A 15,032-nucleotide genomic window follows, 5' to 3' on the forward strand; every position below is an offset into this window, starting at 1 on the left:
AAGGACGATTATTTACAAGGTGTACATAGATTAATACTTAGGCCAAGGATTATATAGGTAGTTTCCTCACGCTTCAGCGGCGACGTTCCAATGCACCATCAGTTTTTGGAGCCAGGCGCTTTAGGAAAATACTCATAGAACCATATCTGTCTTGGGGGGTATTCTGTTGGCACTCTCATCTCTAATGGGAACCTCTTACCGTACTGGTGTTCGTTTGCGATGTCGTACAGCTTGGCGTCAAGCTTTTGCAACTCCTCCGCAGCCGCCTCCATCGACTCGTACTGTTTTTTCAAAAGCTCTTCTTTCTGCTGGATCTTGGCCTTTCTGTACACAGACCACGCTTTCATGACTGTTCTGTGTTTGACGTAGTCCTCGTTGCAGAGCTTCAGAAGTCTTGGCTGCTTTCTCGCAGCAGACAACACAGAGAGCTGGTTGACAATTTTCTCAAGCTGGGGATTGAGACCAGCCTTGTCTCTTTTGTATCTCACCTGTTGTAGGGGTTTCGCATGTTCTGCAGCTTTCTTCAGTACCGTTCTCGCCGTAAACATCATGTGCTACCTCGGTTTCTCTTCTTTTATAGATGTGCCGTGGGCCTTTGTTGTTTCCATTCCGTTTCTTCTCTCCTCCCGACCCCTTCTTTCATGTCGTTCCTTCTCTAGTGGTGCTCGACGAGCACTCCACAAAAAATTTCGGCAAATTTCAGGGCCGATCGGCCGCGAGCGGCAGAGGCTTGGCACGATTTGCGGTCGGAGCAGACCCAGTGCCAGCATAAGCATGTTTCTGGTATTAAGAGGCGGCTCAAGGGGGTCGCAGAGGCTGCTCTGGCGAACAGAGCTGGTTTGGGCAAGAGCACGGTCATGCAGCAGGACGCCGCAGACACGAACCCGTTCAAAAGGCTGGCCCAGCAGGAGCGGGAACGGGAACTTCTGGAGAAAGAGCAAAAAAGAGATCACGGGAAAGGAGGCCCATTTCCAGATACAGATCAAGATAGGGCAAGCAGCAAGGCCGCAGATGGAGCACACGCCAGCTCGGTTGGATGTTCTCGACCACCGATTCCAGTAGCCCCCGTTCTGGTGGAGCGGACGTCTGTCGGTTCGATACCCCAGCAGAGCATTCAGAATCAGCGTGAATCGTTTGAAAGAGGACACCGGCCACCCACAAATGCCACTCCCACGAGCGGCGGACCGCCGGTGTCGCACGCCGGTGTTTCCAATGGCGTTGTCAAAGGCTCCCCGAATGGCGGGTCGGGGGACGACTACTCGAACTTTGTGGACAGCTACGCAGATTCCAATTCCGACATAGACTCGGATTCAAGCTCGGATACAGACAGCGAGGTTCTCCAGCCAATTGAACCCTCCTCGGTGACGGATCTGCTGTCACAAACGCTGTCGGAAGAAGAGCCCCTTCAAAATCAAGTAGACCAGCCGATTCAGTCGCCGTCGTATCCAGCGAGAGTCACAAAGCTTCCAAATTTAGAACCAGCCCTCAACCACCCTTCTCACATCTCTTCCGCAACCCCGAGACGGTCCGAGAGTTACTCATTTGGCTCTCAGGCTCGCAATGCTTCTGACTCTCCGGCTTCTCCTGCCACCCTGTCATCGCAAGTTTACCCCCAATCGCTTAACGAAAGCACGGCAATACCGGTTGATTCGCCATCTTTAGAAGCTTCATCCCGACTTTTCAGCACTGGGCAATATCCAAACTCGGCAGCACCTATCCCTCCGTTGAGGCCACTTCCTTCTGCAAATAACCCTGGCAAAGTCAGGAGTAGGCTGTCGAGCTTGGACCCAGGATCAAGCTCTAGCATCCCCTCCATTTCGTATTATGGAGACTATGGAGGGGCTGCAGTACCCAACAAAGGTGGCCAACTGCGACCCATTGTACCTAGTAGCTCAAACACTCTACTTTCCTCCAAGTTGCCTGTTCACCCCGCCTCTCCAAGTCTGCCTTCAAGACCTTCTGCCGAATCACCGATACAAAGCTACCAGGCTTTCAATGGCAACGGCAGGAGATTTAGCGGTAATGATATTCAGCAACAAAATGGCTCACAATTTGGTCTTACCCCGACTGTTTCAACTCCTGTCTTATCTCCGAAAGTTGAAGACATGCACAATGCCCAGTCCCCTCACTCTTTCTCTGGCAACACACCGCAGAGGTATGCATACCCGAATCACAACACTGCAGAACCAGCTTCTCAGCGTTTTCCATTTACCGAGCATCCAGAGCTGAGAAGTTCTGTACCTGTTATCACAGTCTCTACTCCCGAAAATGAAGCGCCTCTATTGTCTCGAAAACCTCAGTTGCCAAAAAGACCTCCACGTTTGTCTAGTGGTTCGGCATCTGCGTATGAGCTTTTAGAAAACTTTGGACGTCGTTCCTCTATTGCTACCAATTCCGACAGACCACCAGTGGGGACAACATCCAATCAAGAAAGGTCAAGTGATGATTTGGATATGGAAAGTCTGAGAAATTTGGGTATCACGGAGGAAATGATCAGACAACAAAAGGAGATTGAAGAAAGGATCCAGAGAGAAAACGTAAAAGAAAAGGAGTTACGAAATCAGCTCATTCAGCAAGAAAGAGTACAGAATAGTCAAGCCAATACCTCCATTCCATCCAATAACACGGGTGGTCAATCAATGTCGAACGTTTCGATGACTTCGGATTTATCAGCTGGACATATCTCCACTGAATCACACGAAAGTGAGGAAGTTCCTGATGACGTTTCCCAGCTAGAGATTCCAACCAGTATTTCAAGAACGACTACTGCCTCTGGAGACACCACGTCGGATGTTCACTCCGCGACCAGTTTGTCTCCTTCTTCAGCTGATTTGCTTGTCAACGAGGATTTGACGGAGGAGGAGTTCATAAGCTTACTTCCCCCAGTCCCTACCTATACGCAGGAACCTGGTGAAACCGAAATATCGATTCCCAATGGAAAGGCTATTGACATCATGAGCATAAACGAAAACCACCCGGAACAAAGCCCACCCGAGTATACTCCAGTTTCTGATGCTCTGAAGAAGATCATTAATAGACCACAATTTTCGCAAACCGGGGGCGACAATTTGAGCATGCGGCGAAGGCAGCAGCTGGAGCAGCAGCAACAACAACAACAACCGCCACCTCAACACCACCGCCATATTAGCCAGAGTGGCCAACGTATGTCAAGTTCTTCGCGTCATCGTAGCGGAAGCGGCACGAGCACGAGCACGAGGCTTTCCTCTAGAACCACTGCGGAGCCGAGGACGACGGCAAGAAGACTACCACCGACACGGTCTATGGCTCCATATAGCAGCTAAAGACCCTCGGGTATCGGCGTTCTTTAGCTCCCACCTCCTCAAATAGGAATGATAGTGAGTATGGGATAGGCTAATTTTATATCAACTTATTTACTGTAATATATTACTTTGTTGAACCATAATGTACCATTTTGAAACGTCACTATTTAAATCACTCTAAAGCGGTTAGCGGCAACGTTCTTAAGTTCTTTAGAGTTCCTAATTAAAAATCGAAAACGTTGTTTCCCATTAACCTACACCATCACATACATCTCGTCTTTAACACCGACTTTTCCGATATAGTGTAATGGCTATCACGGTCCGCTTTCACCGGGCAAACCCGGGTTCGATTCCCGGTATCGGAAGTTTAACTTTTTTCCTTATCTTTCTGTCAACAAACCTCTGTTGTACCCCACTATCCTCACCCCTGATGATCTTTTCGAATTCCTTTCAGCAGCCGCTAACCGGCGCTAGCTGCTTCTAGCGGCTCTCAAAGCACTCCACTGAAGATGCAACCTTTATGGTTGTGCGGCCGGTTAACTGATCCTGATGCCCGCACTAATAGCGATCTCGCCCGCCTCGGCAAACGAAGGGCGCCTTTCGCAGGACTAATCGCACCGAATGGAGGAAATCGAGACTTGCGGGTGTTTCCATATTGGGCAACTGGCGAAAGATAAGGCCTCCTCTTGTCCATCCGCTAGAAGGCCTTGCGGAGGTGGAAGCTTATAAAGGAAGGAGTCTTCTCTCGTCGTTTTACTGTAAAACATGATTCATTTTTCCTACTGATGTTGAGATTTTGTTCTCAGTTCAGTACCATTTCTTCAACCTAGTTCTCTCACCTGTGACCAACTCTCGAGAAAAGAAACTTATATAACAACAATGACTGTCGATACAAAAACTAAATCCTATGTCTTCCAAAAGAAGATTTCTGAGAAGGGGCTGATTGCTGTCGGATCAAAGAACGATGGTATGTACTTAGTTTTAGAAGACCCATCTACCGGCGAACAAAAAGTTGTCCTCGATGGTATCTCTGGTGCTGCCGTGTGTTCCTTGCCTCACAACGATCCTGAAATCACCAGCCAATTCACCAAATGGGCTCAAGATAGCCCTTACACTTTCGGTGCCTACTATGGTAACAATGCAGCAGAAGAGCTTAGTAAGTTTATGTGCGAAAAGTCCAAGGGAGCTTTCGAATCCTGTTTATGGACTCAATCTGGGTCTGAAGCCACTGAAAACGCCATTAAAATTATGAGACAATATCACTTGGAAAGAGGTGACGACAAGAGATACAAGATTATCTCCAGACTTCAATCTTACCACGGTTTTACTCTTGGTGCCCTTTCTGTCGGTGACGGTACCAGAAAACCACCATTCAAGCCAATCTTATTGAGTGACGAACAGACTCCAAAGATGCCGCAACTTTACCCATACAGAGACTGGAAGGCAGGTATGTCAGAAGAAGACTACACCAAGTACCTACTAGAACAAGCCGAAAAGGTTTTCATTGACAACGACCCATCCACCATTTCTGGTGTTCTTGTCGAAACTGTCGGTGGTTCCACCATCGGTACTCCAACCCCACCAAAGGGCTACTTAGATGGTTTGAAGGCTCTTTGCCACAAATACGGAGCATTGCTCATGTTAGACGAAGTCATGTGCGGTTTAGGTAGATGTGGTTATGACTTCACCTACATGCATCCAGAATTCGGTCTCACCACCGGTGGTCCAGATATCTTATCCGTTGGTAAGACTATTGGTTCTGGTTTTGTCACCTTGGCAGGTTTGTTCTTCTCCCCAAAAATCTGCAAGGTATTCAGTGAAGGTTCTGGCTTGGTCATGGGTGGTCAAACCTACCATTCTCACGCTTTCACCTGTAAAGTTGGTTTAGCTGTTCAACAAAAGATTGTTAGAGACAACTTGGTTGAAAATGTTAGAATTGTTGGTGCTTACATGAAGGAACAATTGATTGAGAAATTGAAGGACTCTAAAATTGCCGGCGATGTTAGAGGTGCAGGTAACTTCTTATCTGTTGAAATCGTCAAGGACAAGTCCACCAAACAATACTTTGATCCAAAGCTTGCGGTTGGCCCAGCCCTCCACAAGAGAATATTCGACAAAGGTGTCATTGTTATGGGTGCTGCAGGTACCGTTGGTTACGAATACCATGGTTTGAACGACGTCTCATGCTTTGGTGACCACATCACTATGGGCCCAGCCTTCACTTTCAAGAAGGAGCACGCCGACATCATTGTGAAGGCCGTTACGGAAGCTGTATTTGAGATGGAGAAGGAGCTCTTATAGTTGATTATCAGTACTTTTAATTTATTTGCTTTTTCTTCGTCTATCTATTTCTATATTAAGCGATATTTAGGGAAATTTATTCTTATAATTCTTCAAACGCTCGTCTACACTAATTCCATTCCACAATTCTTCGTTTGTGTCTGATTTTGTTAGCTTTGGTAACCCATGTTGCTCAATACAAGCCCCGCTTGCAATTGTAGCATATACACAGGCCACTTCAAAGTTTCTATTGAATTTAATGAAAGCAGTTGCTAAAGCTCCAACAAATGTATTACCGCAACCGGTTGGATCTATCACTTTGTTACTTGAGTCGCTTGTTTTGTGATGGTATGGTGGGAACCATTTGATGAACTTGTGCTTTGATTCAATTAACAGACTCCCCAAGCTTCCACACCTCAAAACAATCCCACTATTAGTTTTAGTCATGTAGTCAAGAAACTTTCTTGCAATTCTTTCACAGTTCTGTTTATCCTGAGGCTCCAATTCGCCAAAAAAGCTAGCACATTCTGCAGCATTTGGGGTGAGGATATCTACTCGGTTGAGAATGCTCAAGGTTTCAGGTAAAAACTCCGGAGTGCAACAATCTGGTATTGGTTCCCACGCAATGACTGGATCGGGATTAGCAATTTTTGTGGAGGACAATTCACTAAACTCACGTAATAAATCTACACACCGTTTTGGAGAGCATACGAAATGAAACGAGTTACTCTCTAACATCCAAGGATACTCTTTCAGATCATCAACTGTGATTCTTTTCTTGGGAGTAAGATATTTAAAACTTCTAAATTCATTTTCTCCATATCCATTCCAACCTCTCGTACATTTTCTGGTGTAATCATATCTGAATATTGTTCCGCTGTCCCATGATTTAAGCTCTTCCAAAATCTCATTGGGACAGTCATTTCCGATATCAACAATCCATGCCGATTTCTTAGATTCAAAATGCTTCAAAACCATTCGAGATCCGCATATAGCAAAGGTACCACCGCCGCCTAATATTCCGTCAATTTTGAACGTGGGGAAACTGATCTCATCTATGATGAACATCCCCAGTGATGTAAAGTATGGTACCACATTATGCTTGTCTAAATCAACCATTATCAATCAATTGCGGTATAAACGGGGCTTCATGCACACTATCTAACTCCAAACATACCTTGCGGGAACCAGCAGCTACCCATTTATTGATCTTATCTTTGTGCGAGGCTCGACAAAGAAAACTAAAATTTTTTCGATCTTTGACTTTCATGATACCAATTTTTGCTCTCTTCGTGTTGAAGATGATATCCACTATTGCAAATTCAACTTTGATTAATGGACGGTTTTGATCAAAAAAAAGAACACCTATTAAAGGAAATAGTCTTTAACTCAGAAAGCAACCCCGATGCTTCTCCCAAGGGAACGATTGACGCTCTTTGTCTGCCACTTATCTTTCTGATAAATTCACACAAGAATATGGTAACGACATCATCTTGTTCAGGTCGTGTGTCCGTTTTCGTTGAAGGCTCCAAAGAGTTAGGCATTGAACAGAAAAATGCTGAAGGAGAAAAGATAATAAAAATAGGTGCCAAAGGTGATGGCGGTCGTTGGCTGTTTGTTTCTCACGAGAAAGGTGATATACAGGGATGGTGGACTCATAAGGATGTTGCATTGAAGTTCGAAGCACCACCCAAAAACGGAGACTATAGTGTAGAAACAAGGTATGTGCTTTTCAAATATGAACCTCTTATTCTGCATGTCCAGTGCCGTGATTTCAAGGCTGCATCACGGCTCTATAGTGTTGCAATGGGATGTGGGTTTAGAGAATCCGGAATTGGAGCAAATAACAATGTTGCAATCAGGATATCACTCAGATTAGATGTCCCGATAGGTTATATTAATGAAAACGGTAATATAACGAGTGCTGTTGAAGAATCATATTTACAGATGATAACGAAACTTGCTTATGATAGATTTCTTGTGAACGAAGAAAAAATGAAAAAGTTATACGACAGAATTGAACAAGATATCATCAAACAAGCTGAGAGCGGGGAAGAAAAAGTTGAAACAAAGGAAGAAAGAAAGCAAAGGAAGATGCTGGAAGGTCTCAGTAGAAGGGATGAGGTTCGAAAATTGAAGGAGGAGAAGAAAAGGCTGAAACAACTTGAAGCTGAAAACGCAAAATGACAGTGAGTTTAACTATCGTTAGCTTGGATCACAAGTTTGTGCTGAGTACAGAATGAAAATTTGGAAGACCGTTGTAACGGGTTCCAATCGATAAATCATGTATAATGAAATTGGTTACTTTATAAAAGCTCAAAGAGAGACTTAACACGTCATAATTTGGAGACACCAAATTCTTTCAAAAAAACAATTTTCTCAATATCAATAGTACCTAACTTAGACACTCTCCAACTAGCAGCAGATGCATCAACAATATCCGGAGCGTTTCTAGGTTTCCATTTCCAAAAAAATGCTATTTTGTCATCCAGAGATCCATCTATCATTTGGACAATGTAATTTCCAATAACTGGGAAGAACTTGTAAGCGTGGCCGGAATCTCCAGTGGCAACATAAAGATTGCCGTAACCTGGGACTTTGTCGATTAAAAAGTGTGAACCTTCTCTATCGCCGATCCAACATATTTTCGAGCCAAAAAATTGGTGGTTGGCCAGTTCTGGAGTGTACTTCTGCAATAATGCCTTCAGGGAGGACACACAATTTTCAGGAATAGTATCCTGTGGATATTCATTATGAAATCGAGGCAAGGATGCTTCTCTCTCTGAATCAAAGGGATCTGGAACAATTCTGGATGATCTAATTCCACTCAAACAAATTTTCATGATCTTTGACCCCTCATCAGGTGGAAAAAAATATCCCATCTCAGCATCAAATAAAACAGGGATATCTCTATACTTTAAGAATTCAGACTCTGTAAGTTGAATATGCGTGACAAACAAACCAGTCGCAGATTGCTGGTTTTGTAAATCCAAGATACTACCTGTGTTTGCACCCGATGATACAAGAACGGTACTAGCACTATGGACGAACCCCGACTTTGTTATGACACCTACTTGACCATCAGTATACCTTTGCACCCCAACAGCATATCCCGCATCACCAAATGTGAATCTAACTTTGGGATGCGAAGCAAGAAAACTGTAGACATCAATAAGGGTCTGCCCCGAACGACCTAGGCCCGATTCTGGGTTAAATTTGACTTCTTGGTCAAAGGGAATTGTATTTCGAGATAAAAAAGAGAATTTTTCAGTAATACTCTCTCTACCTCTTGATACCTCAAACCTTTTGCCTTCTCCTTTATCTTGAAGTAATTTGATTCCTTGTTGCTCAAATTCGATCCTTCCTTTATGACGTAGAGGAGTGATTAATATTCTACCGCATTCATTGTATGATCTATTGAAAAGTGGATCATTTCTCCAAAGCTTGAGTGCCTCAATAGACATATCCAGATAAATCGGATCGTTATACTCACATCGAATGATCTTGTTGAAGTCATTAGCAGCAGACCATGGTGATGGAGGTTCATATTTATCTATAATATGAACGTAGTGCCCTTGCTTAATGAGTGCCAGGGCGGTAGACAAGCCAAATACTCCGCACCCAACAATCAGAACAGGTCCATCTACCATTTGTCTCTTCTTGTTCTCTTATTACTGGCTTGGTAATTGTGTTCCTTTGTATCAAGCAAACAGGATGCCAAAAAAATGGTACTACTTTGAAGATAACATTTATTTTTCGGAGATGAGCGAGCAGCCTTTACTATAGCTGAAAATATTGCTGATCCACTCTGAAAGTTGCTGTGGTGTCTAAACTACACTGGGTTGTCATTTTAGTATATACTGGGTTTATTAAGCCTTTTCATACGGCAGCTATACAACATCCTCTCTTGGAGTGGATTCTTTCTCTAAGAATTCTGTCCAAAGAGAGACGAAGGAGTCGCCATGCGATTGGGAAGCATGACGTCCAGGATGTGGCACCTCAACAACACTGTTGGAGTTTGACCTGTAGTTTGCAGAAGAGATCAAGCCTGCATGTCTCTTTTTCTCATCATCCCAGTTGAGGAAGTTGGCAATGAGTCGGAGAACCTCAAACTTTTTGGTATCTCCTCTAGGGATCTGTAGAAAACTAATGAACAAGTTAGAAACCAATTCTCTGTCCACAGTTTCTTTACCAGACTCCCTCTTTATGAGCTTCATGGCTTTTGTTAAATGTTCATTAAGTATAATTGTTTCATGTCTCAATTTGCCAATTAATAATTGCTTTTCCTTAAGATCATTCTCCAATCCTTTCAATGTTTCTAGCTTGGCATCTTTGTCTGCAGTTGATTCCTTCAACTCATTTATTTCGTTAACTAGCTCATTGAATTGGGCCGATTTGCTTTTCAGCTGTGACTCAAAACTGTTTACGACATCTTCGCTGTTTTTCTTTAATTGTACAATTGTCTCCTTCAGACTGGTAACTTCTTGTGAGCTTTGTTGGCATTTCTTTTCCCATTCTTTTCTCTCTCTCACAATAGTATCCATTTTTGATTTAGCGTCACTTAGCTCCTGGTTCATGTTCGTTTTTGACATCTTCTCTTCCTGAATCAGAATCAAATACTCCTCAAGATCGGATTTCGCTTCTTTGAGCTCCCTTTTCAGTTTTTTATTCTCCACTTCTAGTTGTTTGGATTCGTTCTCCAGCTCAAAGTCTTGGCTATCTAATTTTTGCTTCAGCTCAGAATTTTTTGCAGTCAATTTATCACATTCAGAATTTAAGTTCAGCACCTCTGCCTTCAGTTCGGACATATTAGATTCCAGACTTGATAACTTGGAGGTTGAGCTTTGCAACTGTGATTTCAAATGCCCATTTTCAGCTTCCACCGCCTCAAATTTGGACTCAGCTTCCTTCATCTTGCTGAACACAGATTTCATTTGGGACAATCTGCTTAGCAATGAATCATAACTTGCTTTGTATTTATTGCTTTCTTCCGTCTTCATGGCCAATTGCTGCTTGATATCATTCAGTTCAGGGTCTCTTGCTGATTCTTTGGATTGGTCGTTCTGAATCTGTGTTTTAAGCTTGTTTATCTCTTCATCCTTTTCACTTGTTATCTTGGACAGAGTGTCCTCTTTGTTCGAAAGCTCTAGCTTCAAACTTTCGAGCTCTTTTTGCAATTGTTCTATCTGCTCCCTTGAACTATCATCTTCTTTATGAGCCACTGGGTCAGAGCTACTATTGTCATCGTTGTCTCTGTCTTCCTCATGATGGCTAGTTTCAATCTCCTCTTTTCGTTCCACACTCTCTTGTTTCACGGTTTCCACTTCACCATTTACCTGCTTTTTGGCACCGTTATTCTTTGATTTTTTCTTTGCCATACTGGCAGTCTATCTTGAGGCTTGTAGCTGCACAGTAAGTGTTTGTGGTTCTAAAAGTAAGCTCTGGTTTATATACTTTCTTTTCGGATCAGCTCCTGCGGTGAAGTAAAACGCTTCTCGCTCAGTTCAAAGGATCAACAATTTCACGACACGTAATTGCAAAAACAGAGAGCATGGCATTTTTTGGCCTTACTCACGCTGAAAGCTAACCACATCGTTCTTGTATGCTGTGAGAATCAAACGATTTCTTTTGAAACGTTATATGAACATAGCCACAATGGATGGCTCCACTATAGCGGTATTGGTGGCCGGAGTTTTGCTCAGGTTTTCGGTATTTCTGTGGATTCCAAATCTAGCCCATGTTTTGGACCAGTTTTCTCTTTTCTCTACTCCTATAAATTCATACAGAACTTTGAATGAAGGCATATATCTTTTATCAAACAACTTGAACCCTTATCAGCAAGGTGAAATTATACATCACCCACCATTACTTCTCAAGTTTTTCGCCATTCTAAAAAACTCTCAAATTGAAGATAATTTCAATACAAATCTTTTTTACTCTGTCCTGGACCTTTTCATTTGTCTTCAGTTGATAAAAATAAGCGGTCTCTTGAATGGTAAGAAAGGGTTTTCTCCTTTCAAGATTGCTTGTTTCTACATGTTCAATCCGTTTACTTTGTTGACAACATTCGCTAGGTCGACATATTTGACTAATAACCTCATACTCATCTCCACTTTCAGTTGCCTAATGAAAAATCAAGTGGATGTCGCAATTGTACTATTATCATTATCGACATATTTGACTTACTATAGTTGGTATTTGCTAATCCCTATTTGCTACTCCATCTATCAAGAAAAAAAGAAAGTAAAGTCTGTTATTAGTGCCGTGTTATTGTTCCTAGCACCGATCGGTGTATTGTTCGGAGTGAGCTATAATTTGAGCAACAATTCCTTCAATTTCATTAATCTTTGCTATGTGACTCTCATCAAATTTAAAAAGATAACACCAAATTTGGGATTATGGTGGTATTTCTTCACTGAAATATTCGAGTTTTTCAACGATTTCTACTTATCAGTTTTCAATCTCTATGGGTTCATATTCATCTTCCCACTGTCTATAAGGTTTATAACTGCGGGAAACAAAATGAACCTTTTATTTGTGATATGGATCATAATAGGAATAACCAACTTCTCAAAACCCTATCCTGTGTTTTCAGACTACAGCTTGTTTTACTCATCAGTTTTTCTATTCAAACCATACTATAAATTTTTGAAATTTAGCCCTGTTGTCAGTTATGTTGCATTATTTGTGGTATTTCTTCAAGCACCAACATTTTACGTCGTTTGGATGATATTAAACTCAGGTAATGCCAATTTCTTCTACGCTATAAGCCTTGCCCTCAATCTTGTACAGACGGTAATTTTGAGTGATTTTTTGTGGGCATTCCTTCAAGCTGAGTACTACAACACTCACATATCAAAAGATTCTGAAGAGCAGTATCCTAAGCTTACTCAGCTTTGACTTCCTTCACCCACTTTATAACATGAATAATCAATAAAATCTAACGATACATGTAAATAGTAGCATGTTAGGGCTGTTATATAAAGTCCAATTAAGCACCTTTAAGGATATGGTCATATCTACAACTATAGGCATGCTATTCTTTTGATAATATCAAGCTGCTATATACCAGTTTCATTATTGATTAATCCTGGTAAATGGATGTTTCTTTACTGCAACTGTGTAAAAATTCCGATTCATTCAGCTAAAACTGATTCTCAGAAATCCATGTTTAAATGATAAATAGTACAAAATATTTCATCATGAAAGAGCATGCTTTTTCAACGATGCTCCACTGTTACGACCATAATAATTTACATGTCTTGACCGATGCCCGATCTCATTCAGGCTGATCAATGAGTCCTCCATCTTTTGCTTCACCTCGGTCGATTGATCCTCCAATGCCTTCAATTTTTCCGTCAATAGATCAAGTTTTTGTTTCTCACGGGTCACTTCCGTGTCTTCCATTTTTATTTCTTCGATTGTAACGTTGAAATCCTCGTTAATTGCATTTTGTTTCTCAATAGCATTTTTTGATTCTTTTATCGATTTTTCTGCTCTTTCGATTTCCTCCTCCATATACTTACTTTCATTTGTACTAGTTTCTAATTTTTGCTCCAGCTTGCTTATGTCTCTCAAGAGCGTATATTTCTCGATATCTTTAGAGATCAACTTTTTTGAGTTTGAATCAATAGTATCAGAGCTACCAATGGATTCAATTAATTCCTCATATCTTTGGATATCATTTTTCAGATTTTCGGACTTGGTACCGTATTCGGTAATATCTTTGTCAATGTCATTCAACTTGTTATCCTTCTCTTTAACACTTTCTTCCAACTTAGTAAATGCATCGACCATTTGTCGGAAATCTTTCAATCGAATATCGCCAAATTCATTGAAACTCTGAACTTCTTTATCTAAATCGATCAATTTCTTTATACTAGCATCAAAATGATAAATAAGAGTATGCGTCAGTACTTCGTGTTGCTTCACTTCTTTGGATATGCCAGTCAAATTTTCGTAGTCTTTATTGAGTGGGTTCATCAAATAATTTTTTTCTAGCCTCTTGTTATCATAATAATTCTTACAGGCTGCATTTTTCTTTGCAAATCTAGGCTGAATAATGTGTCCAATCATTTGAGTTTTCCCCCCAAAATTTGTATTCAAACTATCCTGTACACTCGGGCGATTTTCCTCCTCCTCTTTCAAAATTTCTTCATTATCAAAACTGAACTTTACTTCCGTCAGTAAAGATCGTTCAACATCTCTAGACGTGAAGTTCCCAATTGATGGTAAATCTGGCAATGGCCATTTTGTGTTGATTGGATCTGTTAAGTATTGTTTCAAGAACAACAAATTTTTTGTATAGGCAGGTTTCAAGATTGACGGCAATTGTCCTACTCTATCTCTTAAAACAACTATTGCAGCTGTAATAGGTCTTATAAATTCGTCTATCGCCCGTGATTGTATCTGTTGCTCATAATAAAGTTCAATATGCTCAACAGAGTTGATAGGCACTAATTTGAAGAACTTGGTCTTATTGACATCTGTTATTCCTGACAAAAACTGATCGTTCAAATTCACAGTTAGATCAAATAATATGACAAAATTCATTTTTGTCGTAAAGTTATTCAAGTTTGTAGCTAGCTCTTTTTCGTTTATATTTGCAAAATCCGAGGGGATCAGATGCACGTTCAAATTAAGATGCATATTTTTCTTTTGGTTTGCAGATGAATCTCTCAATTTGATTCCCGCATATCTGTTCAAGTTACATTTGTGCCCAATACACAACGCATCCACTAAATCCATTGCTTTCCCAGGCTGTACTATGACAGCAATATCTATTCGTTTACCCTTTTTTGACTTATCTGCTTTATCTGCTGGGTTATAAATTGTATCTAGTTGTGTTAAGAGATCATTTAAAATCCTGAATTTTCCGCTTGTTTCTGCCAAACGGTTAGGCAAATCCCTTGTAGTCAAACTTTTGGGAAAGAAATGGTCTATGAGTAAGTATGGGTGCAAACACACAAGCTTTGTGTTAATCAGCAGTGTTTCCAATGAGGAAGTAATGATTTCTTTGCGATTAGATGACATGTTATCCCATGACTCGGAATCCAACTTCTCAAAAAATCTTAAAATATCACTATAGTGTAGAGAGACAATTTGATCGATTAGTTCCTTTTGGAAGTCACTCATTGGCGTTGCAATCTTGTAAACATTTGAAAATTGATATTTGGGATCTACCTTGAAATGATCGGTATCGGCGATACAGGGCTCTGGCTTAGCATCTAGAATACGCAGTAGGTCCATTTTTCGGTAGATAGGAAATTGCTGTGATGATTATCAGAGTAAAATAGTAGAAGGTAGAACCAGACAAGTTTGAGGTGGAAAAAACAGAAATGAAGAGGATCAGAAGCAAGAAGGAAGGGGAAAAAACGGCATTGGACTTGTGAGCGTAAACGGCTAGCGATGAAAAAAAGAAGCTTCTGTACACATTACTGTTGGGATGTGCCGAGTTAAATTATTGGAGAT

General features: G+C 41.4%; 9 protein-coding genes and 1 non-coding gene across 10 annotated transcripts; 5 read left to right on the forward strand and 5 right to left on the reverse strand.

The window, feature by feature from the left end:
* Positions 1-98: 98 nt before the first annotated feature.
* Positions 99-548, reverse strand: PICMEDRAFT_74553 (hypothetical protein; the record flags this gene model as incomplete). The annotated part of the gene is made up of 1 exon (XM_019164801.1): positions 99-548. The coding sequence occupies one exon, from the start codon at positions 546-548 to the stop codon at positions 99-101; it is 450 nt and encodes a 149-aa protein (XP_019015414.1).
* Positions 549-857: 309 nt separating this feature from the next.
* Positions 858-3,302, forward strand: PICMEDRAFT_13510 (hypothetical protein; the record flags this gene model as incomplete). Its single annotated transcript, XM_019160072.1, has 1 exon — positions 858-3,302. The coding sequence occupies one exon, from the start codon at positions 858-860 to the stop codon at positions 3,300-3,302; it is 2,445 nt and encodes an 814-aa protein (XP_019015415.1).
* A 272-nt stretch (positions 3,303-3,574) lies between these two features.
* PICMEDRAFT_t142 lies at positions 3,575-3,646 on the forward strand. Its single transcript has one exon. It is a non-coding gene; the product is annotated as a tRNA-Glu (tRNA).
* A 417-nt stretch (positions 3,647-4,063) lies between these two features.
* On the forward strand, positions 4,064-5,724 carry PICMEDRAFT_18227 (hypothetical protein). Its single transcript, XM_019161916.1, has one exon. The coding sequence runs from the start codon at positions 4,161-4,163 to the stop codon at positions 5,580-5,582; it is 1,422 nt and encodes a 473-aa protein (XP_019015416.1). The 5' UTR covers positions 4,064-4,160; the 3' UTR covers positions 5,583-5,724.
* Positions 5,649-6,680, reverse strand: PICMEDRAFT_74556 (hypothetical protein; the record flags this gene model as incomplete). The annotated part of the gene is made up of 1 exon (XM_019164802.1): positions 5,649-6,680. One exon carries the CDS (start codon positions 6,678-6,680, stop codon positions 5,649-5,651), a length of 1,032 nt encoding a protein of 343 aa, XP_019015417.1.
* A 213-nt stretch (positions 6,681-6,893) lies between these two features.
* PICMEDRAFT_37070 (hypothetical protein) lies at positions 6,894-7,748 on the forward strand (the record flags this gene model as incomplete). Its single annotated transcript, XM_019163054.1, has 1 exon — positions 6,894-7,748. A coding segment is annotated over one exon (855 nt), but the record flags the coding sequence as incomplete, so codon positions are not given.
* Positions 7,749-7,897: 149 nt separating this feature from the next.
* On the reverse strand, positions 7,898-9,211 carry PICMEDRAFT_74558 (hypothetical protein; the record flags this gene model as incomplete). The annotated part of the gene is made up of 1 exon (XM_019164803.1): positions 7,898-9,211. One exon carries the CDS (start codon positions 9,209-9,211, stop codon positions 7,898-7,900), a length of 1,314 nt encoding a protein of 437 aa, XP_019015419.1.
* Positions 9,212-9,451: 240 nt separating this feature from the next.
* Positions 9,452-10,939, reverse strand: PICMEDRAFT_37109 (hypothetical protein; the record flags this gene model as incomplete). The annotated part of the gene is made up of 1 exon (XM_019163060.1): positions 9,452-10,939. One exon carries the CDS (start codon positions 10,937-10,939, stop codon positions 9,452-9,454), a length of 1,488 nt encoding a protein of 495 aa, XP_019015420.1.
* Positions 10,940-11,216: 277 nt separating this feature from the next.
* PICMEDRAFT_74560 (hypothetical protein) lies at positions 11,217-12,461 on the forward strand (the record flags this gene model as incomplete). Its single annotated transcript, XM_019164804.1, has 1 exon — positions 11,217-12,461. The coding sequence occupies one exon, from the start codon at positions 11,217-11,219 to the stop codon at positions 12,459-12,461; it is 1,245 nt and encodes a 414-aa protein (XP_019015421.1).
* Positions 12,462-12,761: 300 nt separating this feature from the next.
* Positions 12,762-14,810, reverse strand: PICMEDRAFT_74561 (hypothetical protein; the record flags this gene model as incomplete). Its single annotated transcript, XM_019164805.1, has 1 exon — positions 12,762-14,810. One exon carries the CDS (start codon positions 14,808-14,810, stop codon positions 12,762-12,764), a length of 2,049 nt encoding a protein of 682 aa, XP_019015422.1.
* Positions 14,811-15,032: the final 222 nt, after the last annotated feature.

The sequence above is a fragment of the Pichia membranifaciens genome (assembly GCF_001661235.1).
Source record: "Pichia membranifaciens NRRL Y-2026 unplaced genomic scaffold PICMEscaffold_7, whole genome shotgun sequence".
Lineage (NCBI taxonomy): Eukaryota > Fungi > Ascomycota > Pichiomycetes > Pichiales > Pichiaceae > Pichia > Pichia membranifaciens.